Source organism: Mytilus edulis, chromosome 3 (assembly GCF_963676685.1).
Source record: "Mytilus edulis chromosome 3, xbMytEdul2.2, whole genome shotgun sequence".
Lineage (NCBI taxonomy): Eukaryota > Metazoa > Mollusca > Bivalvia > Mytilida > Mytilidae > Mytilus > Mytilus edulis.
In genome coordinates, this window is record NC_092346.1 from 8,539,776 (window position 1) to 8,561,501 (window position 21,726).

At 33.1% G+C, this 21,726-nt stretch overlaps 1 protein-coding gene across 1 annotated transcript in view; it reads right to left on the reverse strand.

Moving 5' to 3' along the window:
• Nucleotides 1-831: 831 nt before the first annotated feature.
• Nucleotides 832-21,726, reverse strand: part of LOC139515718 (uncharacterized) — a 63,772-nt gene continuing 42,877 nt past the window's right edge. Inside the window, exons 10-13 of the mRNA XM_071305382.1 lie at nucleotides 18,335-18,493; nucleotides 17,536-17,670; nucleotides 16,637-16,682; nucleotides 832-1,804 (exon numbers count right to left, since the gene is read on the reverse strand). Of these exons, the coding sequence (XP_071161483.1) occupies nucleotides 1,755-1,804; nucleotides 16,637-16,682; nucleotides 17,536-17,670; nucleotides 18,335-18,493 (390 nt within the window). The 3' untranslated portion in view covers nucleotides 832-1,754. The remainder of the gene's footprint in view (nucleotides 1,805-16,636; nucleotides 16,683-17,535; nucleotides 17,671-18,334; nucleotides 18,494-21,726) is intronic.

Below are 21,726 nucleotides of genomic sequence, written 5' to 3' on the forward strand. Positions count from 1 at the left end.
ATGTAACATGAATTCATAGAAAAGTAAAATAATGAAAATACGAAACTCAACGGAAAATTCAAAACGGAAAATCAGTAATCAAACGGCAAAATCAAAAGTCCAAACACATCACACGAATGGTTGTAATTTAGCAACTGTCATATTCCTCACTTGGTACATATAACCAATGAAGGGATGGCGACGGACTAATAAAGGGATGGAAACGGACCTCCAGATAACAGATAGGAGACACACCACCTGTAATCAACAGATGGGAAACGGATCTTAAATGAACAAATTTGAAGAGGAATCCAAAAGTAGATAAAATGGTCCGAATCTTAACAATTGGAGGATATGAAACTTACACAACGGAGAAGGAAAGTCATTTAACAGATTTAAGATGTATCATGAAATTGTTCAAAAGAAATTAACACAAGTATCGAACTCCTAGGAAAATTCAAAACCGAATGACAAAATCAAAATCTCAAACACATCAAACGAAAGGAAAACAAATGTTATTTCCCCGACCTGATACAGACATTTCCTAATGTAGAAAACGCATAGAAAATTTTACAGATTGGAGATGTATCATGAATTTATAGAAAAAAATAAACTAACATAAAAAAAGGAAAAAAAGGAAAAACTAACAAATATACCGAACTTCAAGGAAATTTTGAAAACAGAAAGTACCTTAACAAATGGCAAAATATAAAAGGTCAAACAAATTACACGAGTGAAAATCAACTGTCACGTGATTCCTGACTTTGTAAAGGCATTTTATTATGTAGAAAGTTGTAGATTAACAGATTAGATGATCTAATCTCAACAGAATGTATAGAACAAACACAATAGTATTATGATGTAGCTTTTATTATTTATGATATACACATAATATACATATCCATATATTACTATAAAAGGGATAGACATGAATGTATAAAATTCAATTAACCATAACAAATAAAGAATGAAAGATACACGAAATTAATTGATAACAAAACTTTTGAATTCTTGAAATACTAAGGCTTTTTTACCTCAGAAATAATATATCTTAGCTGTATTTGGCAAAACTTTTAGGAATTTTGGTTCTCAATGTTCTTCAACTTCGTACATTATTTGGCCTTTTTAGCTTTTTTGGATTCGAGCGTCACTGATGAGTTTTTTGTAGACGAAACAAGCGTCTGGTGTAAATACAAAATTTAATCCTGGTACTATGATGAGATTATTTACTATACATCCAAAATATACTGTAAAATACAACCAGTAAGTTGCTCAAATTATTGCAAACTCCCGCAAATTAAAATCTATATCTTTATTTTGTCTTTATAAGTGGTGTTTTAAGAGTACATCTGAACTTCTTCATACCGCTTCTGGCTATTCTCATTGATATATTGTAAAATTTTGTGTCAAAGTAACACCTATCCCATGTCTATTTTACCTTATCTATGATAGATTTTAACTTTTATATAACGGAAATACCATGTTGAATCAAAGAAGACCATTAAAGTTGTACATAATATTTCATACATAGTAAAAGTAATTTAAAAAAAAATTTGGATAAAAGTCGTTTGATGAAAGACCCTCTCTCCTTCCCCCTCCCCAAAAAAAAGAAAAAAAAAGAAAGGAAAGAGATAACAAATATCCATCAGAAATTAACAAGCCACAAGGTCACTAATTAACTATAACACTTTGAAACAAATAATATAAAACTAAAGATGTAATAAGATGATACACTTGTAATACATATATTGCAATGTCGAGGTAGTATACATATGTTATCCATGTAGTGAACTTCTATACTGTAATGGCACTGCCTCCAGCAAACCTGTCGAAATAAAACACATTTTACAATATCAGCTGACATACATGTAGATAAAACGATTGAGGTTAATGGATTGATTTGTGTTTTAACGCCATCTTTAACACTATTGGTTATTTAGTGGTGGTTAGTTTATTTTATTGGTTGAGGAAGCATAGCGTTCCGAAGAACTGACAATCCTTGTGTATCAAGATTATAGTCGAACGAGTTATTCGAACGTTAAACACTATAGATATTTAAAACACAATGTACAGTGAATCATTACTGTCCATTTTCTTTTTCCTTTTTTCCAATTACAATTTAGTTAGTCGAGTTAGTTCACTTTTCCGTGTGTATTTTCAACAAAAATTCACCCGCATTTCTGATTTCATCTTTTTACGAGGTTTTCGCTGTTATGATGACTTAGAAATTATGCATCAGTTCTATAACAAGCATATACACAAAACCAGTATAGTATTACTATATAACTAGTAATATGCCAAGAAAGACGGAGACAACTTGTATATAAAAAATAGTAAAAGCCCATAAAACATCAACATTCCATTTTTTCCATTTAACCTCCCATAATACTGTAAATTGCCTTAAGAGAAAAAAAAAGTGAAAAATATTGCATGCAAGACAACATGAATAAATATCCAATTTGTTTTTCTACATTAACATTTATTAATTATTAACCAAAATAAACAAACACCAGTCCAATTTATTTATTTCATAAAATGACAAATGTCACGTTTATAACAGGTAAACATTATTTTGAAAATTTTAACATTTGTTTACAAACGGAATCGAAAATTTTTGTGATGAAAATTTTCATTATTAAAAACAAGACATCAATTTTACATATAATAATAGTAATTAGTCACGAAAGGCATGAAGATCAAATGAATCAATGTCCAATATAGACTGTTATAAATTCTTTGAAACGATGACGGATTTGACCATTACACTACCTGGGTACTCCGGTAATTCAACAGATTGAACATCACACTTGGAGACTTAGATATGGTTACCCCGGTGACGCACAAGATTGCACAACACACATGGAGACTTAGATACGGTTACTCCGGTGACGCACAAGATTGCACAACACACATGGAGACTTAGATACGGTTACTCCGGTGACGCACAAGATTGCACAACACACATGGAGACTTAGATATGGTTACTCCGGTGACGCACAAGATTGCACAACACACATGGAGACTTAGATACGGTTACTCCGGTGACGCCCAAGATTGCACAACACACATGGAGACTTAGATATGGTTACTCCGGTGACGAACAAGATTGCACAACACACATGGAGACTTAGATACGGTTACTCCGGTGACGAACAAGATTGCACAACACACATGGAGACTTAGATATGGTTACTCCGGTGACGCACAAGATTGCACAACACACATGGAGACTTAGATACGGTTACTCCGGTGACGCACAAGATTGCACAACACACATGGAGACTTAGATACGGTTACTCCGGTGACGCACAAGATTGCACAACACACATGGAGACTTAGATATGGTTACTCCGGTGACGCACAAGATTGCACAACACACATGGAGACTTAGATATGGTTACTCCGGTGACGCACAAGATTGCACAACACACATGGAGACTTAAATGGGGTAGTCCGGAGACGCACAAGATTGCACATCACACATGGAGACTTAGATACGGTTACTCCGGTGACGCACAAGATTGCACAACACACATGGAGACTTAGATACGGTTACTCCGGTGACGCACAAGATTGCACAACACACATGGAGACTTAGATATGGTTACTCCGGTGACGCACAAGATTGCACAACACACATGGAGACTTAGATATGGTTACTCCGGTGACGCACAAGATTGCACAACACACATGGAGACTTAAATGGGGTAGTCCGGAGACGCACAAGATTGCACATCACACATGGAGACTTAGATACGGTTACTCCGGTGACGAACAAGATTGCACATCACACATGGAGACTTAGATACGGTTACTCCGGTGACGCACAAGATTGCACAACACACATGGAGACTTAAATGGGGTAGTCCGGAGACGCACTAGATCGCACATCACACCTGGAGACTTAGATACGGTTACTCCGGTGACGAACAAGATTGCACAACACACATGGAGACTTAGATACGGTTACTCCGGTGACGAACAAGATTGCACAACACACATGGAGACTTAGATACGGTTACTCCGGTGACGCACAAGATTGCACAACACACATGGAGACTTAGATACGGTTACTCCGGTGACGCACAAGATTGCACAACACACATGGAGACTTAGATATGGTTACTCCGGTGACGCACAAGATTGCACAACACACATGGAGACTTAGATACGGTTACTCCGGTGACGCACACGATTGCACAACACACATGGAGACTTAGATATGGTTACTCCGGTGACGCACAAGATTGCACAACACACATGGAGACTTAGATATGGTTACTCCGGTGACGCACAAGATTGCACAACACACATGGAGACTTAAATGGGGTAGTCCGGAGACGCACAAGATTGCACAACACACATGGAGACTTAGATACGGTTACTCCGGTGACGCACAAGATTGCACAACACACATGGAGACTTAGATACGGTTACTCCGGTGACGCACAAGATTGCACAACACACATGGAGACTTAGATATGGTTACTCCGGTGACGCACAAGATTGCACAACACACATGGAGACTTAGATACGGTTACTCCGGTGACGCACAAGATTGCACAACACACATATAGACTTAAATGGGGTAGTCCGGAGACGCACTAGATCGCACATCACACCTGAAGACTTAGATATGGTTACTCCGGTGGTACCCTAGATTGCACATCACACTTAGACATAGTTTCCCCTTTGTCAAACCTGCTCATGTTATTTTCAATAGTTCTGACAACAGCCACTGTCCCCAATTGATAAGCCTATTATTCAGTGGTTGTTGTTTCTTGGTGTATTATTTTATTTTTTTGTTGATGGTTTGGTACACACATAAGTTTCCACGTTCAACTTGACTACTTTATGTCCCACTGAATTTTTAACATTAAAATGGAATGTTTGAAGATATCTCTGCTCAAAACACTGGTGCTTAAGAGTACGTAGGGTAAACTTAATTGTCAATTCGGATCATATAGACTTATTTGTATTTAATCCTCATGTTTTTCTCCCTATGTTTATTTTCAGCAATGACGGCCATGTTGGTTGATTAGCAGTAACAAAGACATAAACATTTTTACTTAGGGATAACTCAGCATATGTTAGAAGTGTCCAGAAGTGTCAGAAAAGAACATTTTGATAAAAAAGGTTTACAACGATGTTGTAGCACCTTCCATCCTAACCCCGACAAAAAAATAAAACCTCCCTGAATAAGTACATAATGTTCTTCCGCAGACATACTCAAGCGTCTAGTCCATCAACTGAATCGACCTTTATCAAGGTTGGCCGTAATATCATACATATTTATATAGAATGTGTATTTGCTCTATGTCAAGAGCTGACGAATATTTTGATACAATTGTAAAGTTTATGGATCATTTGATATACAAATGTAACATCCGTCATTTAATGAGAACAATTGGTGAACATTTTGAAATGACATGAAACAATAAAAGTAAAATCACAAAATTACTAAACTCCGAGGAAAATTCAAAAAGGAAAGTCCCTAAATAATTGGCAAAATCTAGAGAGCAAACATAAACGATACGGGGATTCGATCAGACGCAAAATTGAAATAAAATTAGACTGCCATCAAACATATATTATAGTATGGGTTGGCTGGACATTCTGAAGTGACATTTAACATAAACGATACGGGAATTTGATCAGATGCAAATTGAAACAAAATTAGACTGCCACCAAACATATATTATAGTATGGGTTGGCTGGACATTCTGAAGTGACGACGTAAAATTGAAACAAAATGAGACTGCCAACAAACATATATTATAGTATAGGCTGGCTGGCCATTCTGAAGTGACATTTAACATAAACGATACGGGAATTTGATCAGATACCAATTGAAACAAAATGAGAATGCCACCAAACATATATTATAGTATGGGTTGGCTGGACATTCTGAAGTGACGACGTAAAATTGAAACAAAATGAGACTGCCAACAAACATATATTATAGTATAAGCTGGCTGGACATTCTGAAGTGACATTTAACATAAACGATACGGGAATTTGATCAGATACCAATTGAAACAAAATGAGAATGCCACCAAACATATATTATAGTATGGGTTGGCTGGACATTCTGAAGTGACGACGTAAAATTGAAACAAAATGAGACTGCCAACAAACATATATTATAGTATGGGTTGGCTGGACATTCTGTAGTGACATTTAACATAAACAATACGGGAATTTGATCAGATGCAAATTGAAACAAAATGAGAATGCCACCAAACATATATTATAGTATGGGTTGGCTGAAAAGAGTAGGAACGACCGTATCATTGGTATGTTTGATGGGTCCCTTGGAAAGTTTGCTTTTTCACAACCGTTGAGGTGGTATTCGCGGATCTGGAATTAGGTGTATGCAAGACGTTAAACAGTTAAAATACTACAAAATTTGTACATGTTACGGTTTGTATGTGTGTAGTTTCTTTTTCGGATTGAATACCACATGAATTGTTAAAAAATTCTTAAATTTTACAACATTTTGAAAATAAATTACAATCTTAGCTTTTTGCGCTCAAAACAGAAGTTATTCAAACAGTAATGCTCTAGTAAACTGACAATATACAAAATCAGACATTTATGACCATCTGTCGAACTATTAAACATACTAGAATTGATTATATGGTGTTTTCCTTCGACAAAACCAGACAACTATTTCGATAAAATTTTAAATATTTAAAACTTTCTATATATAATAGCCAATTACAATATTTGTCATTTAAATAGAGCAGTGGATATGTTTGAGGCAAAAACAAGTTATCATAAAAAAGGGAATGTTTCTATGAGACAAAGATGATTCCCCTGCTTGCATAGTTTAAGAAACGACGATGGGTCTCGTGTGTTTTCTTTACTATTGAATTTAAGAACCGATTTATAAATAAACAAAATTGCATCTATAGATCACTCTACCACTTGAACATAAACATATTCAGTGGACCGAGAAATTGGTGTCAATACCCTAACTTAGTATATATATATATATATATACATATGTTGTAGAGTTGTCACTGACTCAGACGTACTTATAAATATAATTATTTTCTGTGACTGTATATTACATTAATTTGTAGGATCCTTTACTATAGATAATTTAGCTGATCTGTATCAATAACAACTTCATGTCTTATATATCATGTACTGTAGTATTTCGCTAGATTAAAACTGACGAGGAAAGGTAACACACGGCCAGCGAAAGCTCTTTTTTGAGAGCTCAGGTGGTCGTGTGGTCTAGCGGGACGGCTGCAGTGCAGGCGATTTGGTGTCACGATATCACAGTAGCATGGGTTCGAATCCCGGCGAGGCGAAATCATATTTACAGATCTAGCATTGTTGGGTTGATGTTTAGACGAGTTGTATATATATATAATTTACAGATCTAACATTGTTGGGTTGATGTTTAGACGATTTGGTGTCACGATATCACAGTAGCATGGGTTCGAATCCCGGCGAGGGAAGAACCAAAAATTTGCGAAAGCAAATTTACAGATCTAACATTGTTGGGTTGATGTTTAGACGAGTTGTATATACATTATGTACACAGCCATGTATCACCATCATTGATGGCGATCCAATGGATAATCTGTTGTAGGGTTGTCACTGACTCAGACGTACTTATATATATATATATATATATATATATATATATCTTAAAAAGAAATTATCAATATACATGCATGTACTAAGTTATTTTATGTAACTTAACGTAATGGTCATTCACCAAAATGGTAAAATACCCCCCCCCCCCAAAAAAAAAAAAGAATGTTGTAAAATTTAAGAATTTTTTAACAATTCAAATGTCAGTCTTCCGTTGGAAGAAACCAAGTGAGTTATATGATCAATATGGGTCTTTTCTTTATATATAAATTTCCTGTTTATAAAACTTTGAATTTTTTAAAAACTAAGGATTTTCTTATCCCAGACACATATTAAATTTCCTTAGATGTATTTGGCACAACTTTTTGTAATTTTGGATCCTCAGTGCTCTTCAACTTTGTATTTGTTTGGCTTTATAAATATTTTGATATGAGCGTCACTGATGAGTCTTATGTAGACGAAACGCGCGTCTGGCATACTAAATTATAATCCTGATACCTTTGATAACTATTGGCATTGGAAAGCAATTGTACTTTATACAATATTTTAGTAAAGTCCGTCTAGTATTTTGTGTTTTTGTGTCGCAATCTCGTAGACGATATTCTTTTCAAATAATCTTTATTTCTGTCGTTTTATTAAAGTACAATTTTTCGTTAATTTGTGTGTATAGTGAAACGATGAGTTAAAATGTTCAAAGAAGTAAATTTTCTGTAGGAATGTATACAATTGTTTGCGAAACAACAAATTCAAATATGCAAGAAAATACGTAACCACGAAAATAAATGAATCCACAGGATGTGAAAGTTTAAAATATAGAGGTTGAAAACTTTGAAAACAACGACATAGGGAGACGTGTGATTTAATTCTTATGCAGGTTATTTAATCAAGAGTCGATTTGAATTGAAAAACAGATTTATAAATAAACAGAAATGCATCTTTAGTTCATCATGCTAGCGCTTGAATATAAACATGTTTTCGGTGGGCCAATAAATTGGTGTCAATACCCTGATTTGACATATATCTTAAAAAGTTAACATCATTATGAAAGTATGTACTTTTTTAATGTGAGCTCATCTTCATGGTTAATGCCTGAAACCAAAATGTCAACTCAAAACAGGACGGACAGATTTACGGGCGCGAATACCAGAAAATATTATATCACATATAATGCTGTAGGCGGGGTTTAAAATATACAACTTCATTCAAATTCCTACATCAAAGTGACTTTAATATCCAAACTATAATTCTTTGAAACTGAAGATTTTATACAAATAAGACAGGTAATATTACAACAGAGTGCTGATAATATTCAGTTTAGAATGGTTTCCAATTAATGCAAGATTATAATTCAACCCGTGTTCTCTGTAATAATACCCACATAAAATCAAGAACTATAATTATTTGTATATGTATACTATAATCTCTCTTTTGATTAACCAGAGAAGCTTCAACTTCTGACATACTATTCAAGGAAAACTTGTATAACATATTGATCGGGAAACTTAATTTTCTTTCCCCTGGTGTATGATCTAATCTGTTCATATCATATACCTTTTAACCTTTTCAATTATATATAGTATTGAAATCCTATAATAGTGTTTAAGACTATAAATCATTTTGAAGCATGAACTTGCATTGCAAAATATGCCAAATGAGCATATATGAGGGTTTGGATGGGGCCCTTCATAACTATATTCTTTATATTATTTTTTAGGTACAATAGAAAAATCACAAACATACTTAACTTCGAAGAAAATGCAAAATGGAAAGTCCCCATTCAAATGGCAAAATAAAAAGCTCATATACAAACGAATGGATAGCAACCGTCATATTCCTTACTTGGTACAGTCATGCATTCTCTTATATACATGTATGTAGAAACTGATGGATTAAATCTGATTTTATAGCTTGCTAAACCTCTCACTTGTATGACAAGTCGCATGAAATTATATTTTATTAACACGATGTGTGAACAAAACAAACAGACATAATAGGTAAACATGTCACAAATAGGGGTGCTGCAGTTAACATTGTGTTAATTTTCACTACTCTTTATATTCGTCACCAATTATGTTCTATACTATATCTTTTAGGCCTATTTTCTCTATATTTATTTCTTACCCCTATTTCCTGTAATAGTATTGACACACTGTTCTCTATTCTGTTTACCCTATTCAGACCATCAATTAGATCAGTATTTTTATTTCCATGTGTGGAATTAAAAAAAAAATAATACGTTTAACTAGTTTCTTTTTAGGGGAGAGTATAGAATATATTTTATACCAAGCCCGGTAAAACTTGACAGACCCGAATTTCCGGAACGAATAAATTGCTCAAAAAAAAATTTGACGAGAACGTCTTACCAAAGCATTGAACCTATTCTTAATTAACTCATCATACATATCAGGACTTAATTGTGTATATACGCCGACGCGCGTTTCGTCTACAAAATACTCATCAGTGACGCTCGAATCTAAAAGAGTTAAAATGGTCAAATAAAGTACGAAGTTGAAGAGCATTGACGACCAAAATTTCTAAAAGTTTTGCCAAAATATCTTGGTTACAACACTATGCAATCGTATGCTTGTGGTCGTTCATATACAATTACTTAGAGTACAAAAACATTTATGTACTATACTATGAAAGGGGAAATTCAAGCAATTTGATTGGACACATAGATGTTAATATGAGTTTAGACAATATAGTGTGTTATTAACTAAGATAGCTGTATGGCGCAAGAATAGTCCTTTAATATCGCTAATTACCAATATTGATATAACTTGTGTATTGAACAATATAACACTCTCACTTATTCTTGAACTTATATGACTAATAATAGGAAAAAAAGTTCAAACATTAACACATCGCCTACGTACGGATTATAATTACACTATTGCAGAAAGGGTTTAAAGTTATCGTAAACAGTTATCTTCAATGTACTGTACACTTTTATCTTTGAAGAAAAATATACCGCAGAATCTTAGCATTACGTCCTTTTATATACAAAATGTATATATAAATATAGTTGACTTATACTCAAATTATCCGAGAAACTGACCTTCTAGACGGAAGTTCTTACGAATGAAATTATATAAATAAATACTACATGGAAGCTCTTAAGAATGAGATTACAAAGTATACATACTTTTAGGAAGTCCTTAAGAATAGACGTTATAAGTTCCTCTAAATCATGACGTCACGCTCATAGTAGATTTAGACAAAAGAGATTTAAATCATGATTACTACACTAAGATGTTTTCCTCTTTCATTTTTACTGCTATGCAACTACACAGAAAACACGCCAAAATCAGCTTACTTTCGTCTTCCTTTACTAATCTTCTCATCTTTTCTGCCAGTTTCATGACAACATTTTAAAAATTTGTTATCTTTTTATGTAACAAATTGTATGAATTATATAATTCAATTATTTCTGGGTGTTAAAAAAGTTCTCTTGATTTTAAGATGAGAAGTGTGCTTAAACGGTCTCTGCAATTGTTAATGTTAACCTTTGTTCAATAAGTTAACGTCACTAACTACAGTTGGCTTATTTCTTATTATTACCTGAGAAACTAACCTTAGGCCAAATAAAAATATATGTGTGGTTCCAGTTACCCTACCGTCCCTACTTTTTCGGCATTTTATTGTCATTTTTCATTAAGCACCGTTAAAGTCAGAATGTTGCTCCCATAGACTCAATGTAAAAAAAACCAACATAAAATAACAAGAATGTGTCCATAGTACACGGATGCCCCACTCCCACTATCATTTTCTATGTTCAGTGGACCGTGAAATTGGGGTCAAACTTTAATTTGGAATTAAAATTAGAACATATCATGGGGAACATGTGTATTAAGTTTCAAGTTGACCAAAAACTTTAACCGGACGGCGGACGGACGGACGAACGGAGGCACAGACCAGAAAACATAATGCCCCTCTACTATCGTAGGTGGGGCATAAAAAAAAAGTTCCCTACCTACCTACCCCAACTTTTTTTCAGATGTAACTGGAACCATATATACTTTTTTATTTGGCCTTTACTATGAAACTTAACATCGACCACTAAACCATAACAAAGACGAATGTCATGTAAACACTGCAACACGCACATACATACTTTGGGTGTACTCATTCGAAATTAAAATAAGAGATACCAAAACTAGTTTTAGTTTGTCCCATTATAGTAATGACTTAGATCTAGCGAAAAATTAACAAAAGGGAGGATTTCAGCTTTCCAATTGTGAATTTTACAATTTTCTGTAGCAGCATTCCAGCGGGGTATTCATATGCAAATTTTATGTCATCCCTTCGAAAGATATACTGGCGCCATCTCGGAGTTGGTTGACCGTTATGGAATGTCTGTGTTACATAAAACCAACAAAATCTCAACCGATAATGCCGTAACCAAAGGTTTTCTCTTTTTTATTTCCTACTTGTTCATCACCATGTTAAACATTACAAGTGCTAAATGTGGAATCGGATCTGCTACCCTTCCAGAGCACCTGCGTTTGTTTGAGTTCGTATTTCACAGTCATAAGTTTGTTTTCTATGTTTAAATTTTTTTATCAATTTTCACGGCTTTTCGTCGGTTTTAATTTTTCTGTTAGTCTTCAGACTATTTAATACAATGATAATATATAGCAACAAAAGTTGATTCATGACTCAAAAAATGTAAAAATAATCAGTGAAAAGAAAATACTATACTTGTATTGTTTATACTGTCATTGAACCCGAAAAATAAGCCAATAACACGGATAATGTTTGACAGAAACTTCGTACCTAAAGGTTTCTGTCAAGTGTTTAATCTCCTAACAAATCACAGCAGCTGGAATAATATCCCTATGTCTCAAATCGGAGACAACATTCTCAAAGAGAAGACATAAATCAAATTAATTAAATTTTTGTTTTAAATTAATGTTTCCGATATATGGATGAAGTGCTTTGGTCAATGCTATAATTCATTGATCAAGCTAAATTGAAATTAAACATATGACAAGACAAAAAGTTTCAGGACCTTTACCCCCAAAATTCAAATAAAATTTTATACAGAATTGTACCTGAAACATATATTGTTAGGTAATAGTGATGCTTAATTTATTCCTTCTCCCTTATTAGTAAATTTTCCAAATTAGCATATCCACATTCTCAAGTAGCAACACATCATATGCACAAGTCTTTGGCATTGGTTATCTATTGTGGCGAGGTTGGTTAGTGCAAGTTGTCATTACACCTATTGTACTATCACAGGTGTGCTATTACCTCAAAGATTTCTATAGATGACAACTTTTCTCATATCTTAAGAATTAATCCTGTGAAAAATGTCGCTTGTGAGTTGACCTACAGATACTTGTATATCGTATCGGTCAATCAATTCATGACGTTGACCATAAAATGTACATAAAAATTTTGATGTGTTCCCTCGGTTTTAGTTTCTAAGTTTTCAGGTTTTTCTCTAAATCGATTTATGACTTTCGAACAGTGGTATACTACTGTTGCCATTATTAATTTTAAGTCATAATTAGAGGTAAACAAATTTATGTGAAGAGCAAAAGCCTTGTATTTAAATCTTTTTACCTAATATTCCATACAGAATGGCAATAGTTATCAAAGGTACCAGGATTATAATTTAGTACACCAGACGCGCGTTTCGTCTACATAAGACTCATCAGTGACGCCCATATCAAAATATTATAAAGCCAAACAAGTACAAAGTTGAAGAGCATTGAGGATCCATTATTCTAAAAAGTGGTGCCAAATACGGCTAAGGTTATCTATGCCTGGGATAAGAAAATCCTTAGTTTTTCGAAAAATTAAAACCTTTTGTAAACAGGAAATTAATAAAAATGACCACATTATTGATATTCATGTCAACACCGAAGTGTTGACTACTGGGCTGGTGATACCCTCGGGGTACTTAACTTTATCTCTAAAGTAATAGTGAAGCATAATTCCTCTCTCTCACATTTTCAATGAGCATATCTATATTCTAGATAATACAAGTAATACATCATCTATACAAGCCTTTGGCAGTTGTTATCCCAGTTGATGAGGTATGTTAGTGCATGATGTCATTCCAACGATTGTACTAGAACAGGTGTACTATTACAGCATACACAACGGTTATTTGTTATTAGGTAAAGCCCCTAAATCATCATTTCATCGTAACATCTCAAGAACGACAGTGTCTCTTTGTTTCTATGCTTTTTTTTTTTTTTTTTTTATCTAATATGAATTATCATCAGTCCAGTATAGTCAGCACTTCTTTGTTGGCACCAATTGTCATTTATTTGGTAATAACTATAAATCAAAGTTTAAAATTTTTTTTCGAATGAATAAGGATTTTGTATGCCAACAAAATATTCCCTTAGCTTTATTTGGCTAAACCTTTACTTTATATGCCATTTCAACAGACTTTAAAGCCTGGTAACTATGATGAGTTTATATGTAATTACCAAATCAAATCAAATTAAATATAAAGAAGATAACATGGCGGGAATAAAAGTGGAGAAAACACAGAAGGAGCGTGGGGTATGGGTTTTCCCCCAAAAAGTATCTCCAATTTGACGAAAACAAATATTGTTGTCAAGCCTATGAAGAAAACAATTGAACCCGGATTTTCCTGATACCTCCTTAAAAATTAAATGGTTGCCCCTTACTGAAAATCTTTGATGAATTTATTTTCTGCTCCACAGGTTCACCCGGCGGTTTATGCATATGTTACTGGATGAAACTCGAATTAACAATGAAGTTATATAGTAGGAAATGGTGTTATCCTATTTAGCAGTCATTTTATACTGACTGTTTATCACACCAAAGGTGTATTTTGTATGTTCATGGACACCTTTATGTCCAAGTGTTTCACAACACATTAAAACCTAAAATAACATTATTTGAATTTTACTGAAACTGTTTTGCTGTGGTATTTAGCATCATTCCTTATAAGCACTCATGCTAAACATTCTAAACCACATGAAATTTCTCCTGTAAGTTCTATAGCTACAACCGGAGTTCCAATAACGTCCATTTCTATATGACAACTTATATACAAGTCTTTGTACTGTAGGAGTTATCTGGGAGCAACGTTTCCTTGTTTGCCTCAAAAATTTTGTTTATGGAAAAACATAAAACACTCAATGTATTTTGGACGGCGGTTCAATAAACAATATTTATTACCAAATGCAATATGGAATCTCAGTTCAAATACCATTATTGCATTTATACATATGTTGTGATTTGTAGATGTATATACAAATACTGACTTTTCTCTGTCGTACATGTATTTATGTGGTTTTTATTTGCTCTTAGCAATGGCATTGCACAAACATCCTTATAAAGACCGACATATACACTTCCGGTCTAGATATTTTACTAAAAATGTAACATCCTTACCATCACCTTTGTACAGTAAAAGATGGAACTAAAAAAATATTGTGACCTGACATACTCAAGCAGCAGTATCAATTACATGCGAACATTCTTAAGACCTGCTTACAAAATTTAACGCACAAACTTTACAATAACATCAAAACTATTTTATTTGACCTTTCCCCTGGTATATTTTACGTTTCAACACTACACGTTTTCTTATTCTAAATTAAAATATCAACTACATCTTCCCCACATATAATGGATTTGTTGACTTGAGCTACTGTTATATTACCTCGTATTTTTGGTTTATACAATAAATATATGAAGATTTCAAAGAAGACAAACATAAATCACAAGTCGACCATGACAAGCAGGTATAACCATAATCAGAAGAAATTGAAAACAAACAACATTCGACCAAAATCCTATAACTACCACTAAGGATTGACAAACTCGTATCCCACTATTTTGTATCAAGAACTTTAAATTCTTTAAAAATAGAGTTACCGGTGCGATTTGATACCAAATTATCAGTCGATTTTATGATGTCATTAATTAAAGTACAGTAGTTTACTGATGGAAAATATCATTGAATCGATTAAGAAGAGAAATCAAGGTGTACTGGTTACTGGTTAGTCTTGTGTGGACGAAACGCACGTCTGGCGTATTAAATTTTAAACCTGATACCTTTTGTTAGCTATTATTCGTGTGTTTCTCTGTCCTATATTTTCTCCATTTGTTTGTATTGTAGTCCTGTCATATAATGATGTCAATTTAATGTTATATTTAGTATAACCATTAAAGCGGGAGGTTTGGCATGCCGCAAAATAAGGTTCAACCCACTATTTTTTTCTTAAAATGTCCTGTACCAAGTCAGGAAAATGGCCATTGTTATATTATAGTTTGTTCCTGTGTTTGTTGTTTCTATTGTGTCGTAGTTTCCCTCTTATATTTGATGCATTTCCCTCAGTTTTAGTTTGTAACTCGGAATTGTTTTTTCTCAGTTGATTTATGAATTTCGAATAGTGGTATACTACTGTTGCCTTTATTATACAAACGAAAACTGAGAGATCTCCAAGAGGAAAGCAGACCAGTGTGTAGTCATTGAGGCGAAGCGTTTCCCTACAGGGAGGCGAAACTTCTCCATACAGGGTGGCAAAGCAACTCTTATCATTTAAGGAATGGAATGGTAGACTTTAAATAAATCTTTCATAACGACAACCAAATTCAATTAACTTCCGTAAATTAAGGCGACAGCAGTTTACTGATGTTCAAATGTCGCAAATTGATTAAAAAGAAACACATGAAGGCTAAACAAAAACTTTGAGGAATCGCATTAACTCAAAAAAAAGCGTAGATAGGTGAAGCGCATGAACTCCATAAAGTGTGTGAATAGGTTAAACGTCTTCTGATATACATGCATGTTTTATGTCAGTCGGATTCACATTTACTCAAAATGTTACAATCTGGAATAGGAAACAATCAGTTGAATTGAAGATTAGACGTCTATATGTTGGTAACTGATCTAAACCAATGAATTTATGTAGATAGTAGGTTGAGATTGGGTAAAAAAAGAGTATCACTTACATTTTAATGAACATTAGGAACGCTATAAAACCATGAAATATATGAATATAAAGGGACACACTACTTTAAATGAAACCATTTTAAAGTTACGAACCTTTTTCTTCTAGGATCTTCCTACTAAATAACTTTCCATAGTATTTCTAAAACGAATACATATTAATTATTATATTTCCAACTAATCGTTCCAATTGGCTCTTAAATTTACCCTTCTTAATAATGGTATGATTTGATATAAGCAAGTTAAGTATTTTAAACATATTTTCAGTTACGACCATCTCTCATTATATGCTAATTTGTATATAATATAAATACGACCATCTCTCATTATATGCTTATATGTATATAATATAAATACGACCATCTCTCATTATATGCTAATTTGTATATAATATAAATACGACCATCTCTCATTATATGCTTATATGTATATAATATAAATACGACCATCTCTCATTATATGCTTATATGTATATAATATAAATTCATCTTTCCACCCGAGGGTATCAAAAGTCCAGTCTTCAGCATTTGTGTGATGACATATCATTGAAACGTTTTTTTTATGAAATGTAAAGAATAGTAATACACTAGAAATGCTAAAGTTTTTCTACAACCAGGCATATATTGCCTTAACCATATTTGACAAATGCTTCAGAATTTTCACTTTTTTAGTGCCTTTCGACTTCGCATTTGATTTGATATACTAAGTGGTTTGATTCTACCACCGCTGATGAGTTTTATGTTGACGAAACGCTCATATGGCGTAATTTTTTTTATGCCTGGTATCTTTCATAGGATAATTTTATACTATGACATATTTCATTGGTTATCTTACAGTCCCCCTTTTTATACTTCTTAGAACTTTACCTGAACATGAAATTAATTATCTATCTTGTACTTTTTTATTCTCTTCTATGTCGGACTATAAAAATAAGTTCTTTGAGACTTTAGCAATCACAGTCTTGATCCTGTTTAAATTGGAAATGTTTTTATTACCTGTCCTGTATCACATAAGCAAGTAACTATTGTATGGCCTGGTCCCATCAACTTAGCTGCTTGCACTGCCCCTACTACATTTAATCCCGACGAAGCACCAACAAAAAATCCCTCTTCATGTAATAAACGAAATACCTAGATCAAAATACACATATATTTTAAATAATAGTTTATGTTGATAAAAAAGGATAGTAGAAATATTTGAAACAACATTTTACTTAATCTACGATGATGTGTTTTTCGATCTTCCATGGCTTTATAAATTTGTTTCCTTAAACTTCAAACAGTTAGATAACCGTTATGTACGACTTCCTTCTAGAATAGTTGTTGAACCTATTGTATAACAGCTTAACTGTCAAAATAAATACCGTAAATCATGTAGAATATACGAAAACAGAAAATTCATTATGGTCGAAAAACTGAAATCAATCCAATTGGCATACAACTCAGTAAATTTGGGAATTCCTTTTAGATCCTATTTGATCATATGGCTTCTCAAGTTTTTATGTATTTTACTTCCAAAGTTTGACATTTTTGGGGTTTGAGCGTTCCCATATGTAGTTAAATATAAAAAGAAACTACAGACGCAGTAAACTATTAAAATTTTATTATTGTATATCTTCTTGTTATTCTCTATATTTATAGCCTCCGGAATTTTTATACACATATCTTAAGAATATCGCTTTTTATATTCATATTCAGACTTTTTTTAAATATTAAAACAAAGCTAATTTCAAATCCCCCTTTTAAACTGTGGCAGGGAGAGAATGACACCCAAAACTTTTATATGTATATTTACCATTTCAACTGCATCTGTATCTTTTATCAAAAAAGCATCATCGATTGGCGTATCTTTAAGATTATTTGTTAATCGACCTTGACCTATTCCTTCTGCTATTGAACTTCCTTCTGATCGTTCTAATTTTCCGTGCTTAAAGTAATTATATAAAACACTGCCCTAAAATTATAAAAAAGAGAATTTTTTAAGAAAGATTATTTCTTAACACAAATTTTGTTTTCATATTAACAAATACCTTCATTTCAAAACAATTTAAATAAAATAATAATAGGAAAAAAAACCCCAACTCTTTCCAAACATAACTTTTAATTAACAAGGTTGAGCAAAGTTTTTTCCTACATGCATCTAAAACAATTCGCTCATTCGGTACATCACTACTTTTATAGGAATACAAGTTGTTAACTAATAACTAATAAGTCAATGCAGTCAAAGAGTCGATATAGCTCACCGGGCGTCCAAAAGTAACTATAATTAGCAAAGAACATATCTAAAAAAATCACCATATATTGTCACTCGGAATAACTCCCCTTCAAAGGGCCATTATAATATAATTTCAACAATTGTTGGTCCCGGAAAATTACGTACATAAGAAATGCAACTGGTCATATCACCATAGGCTCCTGTCAGATACTGTTAATGTGCAATTGTATGACGGCTCAAGTTTAGAATAAAAACCCAACTAGGATGGAATTCAGAAGTTTTTGCGTAGTTGAGCACTTCTAAAATTGTATTGTTAAGGGTACTACGGACAGCACAATGACAAGTCATATTTCTGTATTGACATGTGCTGTTGGCGTTGAAAAAATAATTATGGAATGTATTTTTATATTTTTATATTTGCCTTATTAACTTTACACATTTGTTCATTGTTATTTTGATCCACAAACCTATTTCCACGTATAACTTTCTCATCAAAACACCTTTGCGCTATCATCAAAGAGCGAAATTGAAGTGTTATGAATAATTTAAACTACACTCAACCAAACCAGAAATAGGAAATATAAGTTAAGTACTTGCCTAATGGAAAGTAGCACATAATCTAAATTGTAAGCTTCACCCTCATTGATCACAGCATAATTACCAAGTTCACTCAAAGAATTCGTGCTGTGTCAAATTTCAATAGTCGGAGGGAATTCGCATATGGGTCAACAAATAAATTGCTGTTCATAAACGTACAGGACAAAAAGTAAAAAATTAATATATTCATTTTTTATTCTAGCATTGCTGCCTAGAAACGTCAGTCGAACTTTCTTTTACAGATTATTTCTCTTACATTAAAATCTGAAAACAATTTTTAACAAATATCTTGATTTTCTAAAATTATCAATTATCATTACTGCCACAGAAAATAACTCAATATAAAAGCAAAGTAGATACTAAGTGACGCTAGAAAATCATCTAAAAGAAAGAACGTTTAAGGATGTTCGCTGCTCATTTTCAAAATAAATAACTTTTCATAAAACTAGTATGTATTGATAGGGAATAAATTGAGGAATAAAAAAAGCAAAAAAAATATAGGGGTCAATGTGCTTGTTTTCGAGATATCAGCCTTTGGAATTTTGATTTTCCATAGCTTTATCATTGACCAGTTAAAGTACTCAAACACTATTAAAAAACTTTTACAAATTATACATATGAAAGATTTATGAGAAGAAAAATTGGGGTTCATGGGGAAATTGTTTAAGGCATTCAAATGAATAAAACCAGAGGATTCCGAAAATCTGACAAAAACTCCAAATCATGACAAGCAGTCATCCGTAACAAAAACTAACCAAAAACAAAAGATTGACGCATGAAAATCAAATTATTTAACCATTCTTTGTACACTACTGACAAGTTACTTGCTAAATTCATTCAATATAAAAATAAACAAGAAAACTGACAAACCAGCAAGTACCTCATACTTGTTTATGTTTGTGTGATAACATGTTATACTCATGCAAACCAAGCAATTCGTGTTTATTATATATATATATATTTTAAATTTTGATTTTAAATTTCAGTAAATACATTGTGTGTTTTACATTAATAGAAATTTATGTATAAATCCAAGTAAAATGAACGTTGAAAAATCATTTCGGAATATTTATTTCAACAAAACTGTTATTTATCTTTGATTAGGGTGTCACAAATGAGTCTTTTGTAGACGAAACGCGCGTCTGGCGCAAATACACAATTTCAACCCTGGTATCTATGATGAGTTTATTTACTACAAATCAGACACCAGGAATCATCTCGAAATAAGTGTATAATCCCTGTAATATTTATATACCAATGTTTATTTGAAATCCCCACTATCGACACTAGTCAAAATAAATATTGTTTTGCTTACACTAGGAACGAATTTCAATATTAAAAATCAAGTGTTTCTGTTGTTCCATTGTTTTCCTCTTCTATTTGATGTTTTCCCTCGGTTTTTGGTTTCGTGATCAGGATTTGTTTCTACTGAAGCGATTAATTACTTTTCAAAAGCGGTATACTACTGTTGCCTTCATTTTTTATTTATACATCATAGGAAATAATTTGTCTCCAAATTAGTAATTTTTCCATAAAAAAAAAACAAATTTTATTCCACAAATTTCCCAGCAAGATTACATAGAAATCAAAAATGGCCTTCCTTATCATTGTCAACACAGTGTTAACAAGAGGCTGTCACAACGACAGCAAACCGGATTTATTAATATTTATTTGTGTCCTGGCAATATCACAAGCACCATTACTGATGAATGGTGAAAGTGAAAATCGTCAATATCAAATTTGACCTCCATTTTGTCATCAGTATCAACATCTTAAAATTTGAAAAGCTTTGATTGAATGGTTCATGAGTAAATGCAACAACGTGAATGGAAACGCCATTTCACAATCTTTCAAGAACCAAAACTCCAGAACGGTAAAAGTCAAAATCAACATTATTGAACTTGACCTCTAATTTGCCATCAGTAACAACATATAAAAATTTCAAATGCTTTGGTTGAATGGTTCATGAGAAAATGCACGGACACGACTGGAAACACCATTTTTCAATCTTTCAAGAACCATAACTCCTGAACGGTAAATGTCAAAATCGTCATTATTGAACTTGACCTCTATTTTGTCATCAGTAACAACATATTAAAATTTGGGAAGCTTTAGTAAAACAGTTCATGCGTAAATGCACGGACACGACTGGAAACACCATTTTTCAATCTTTCAAGAACCATAACTCCTGAACGGTAAAAGTCAAAATCGTCACTATTGTACTTGACCTCCATTTTGTCATCAGTAACAACATATTAAAATTTTAAAAGCTTTGGTTGAACGGTTCATGAGTTAATGCACGGACAACATGTGATTGCCGCCCGCCCGCCCGCCCGCCCGCCGTACATCCCCAAATCAATAACCGACATTTTTGT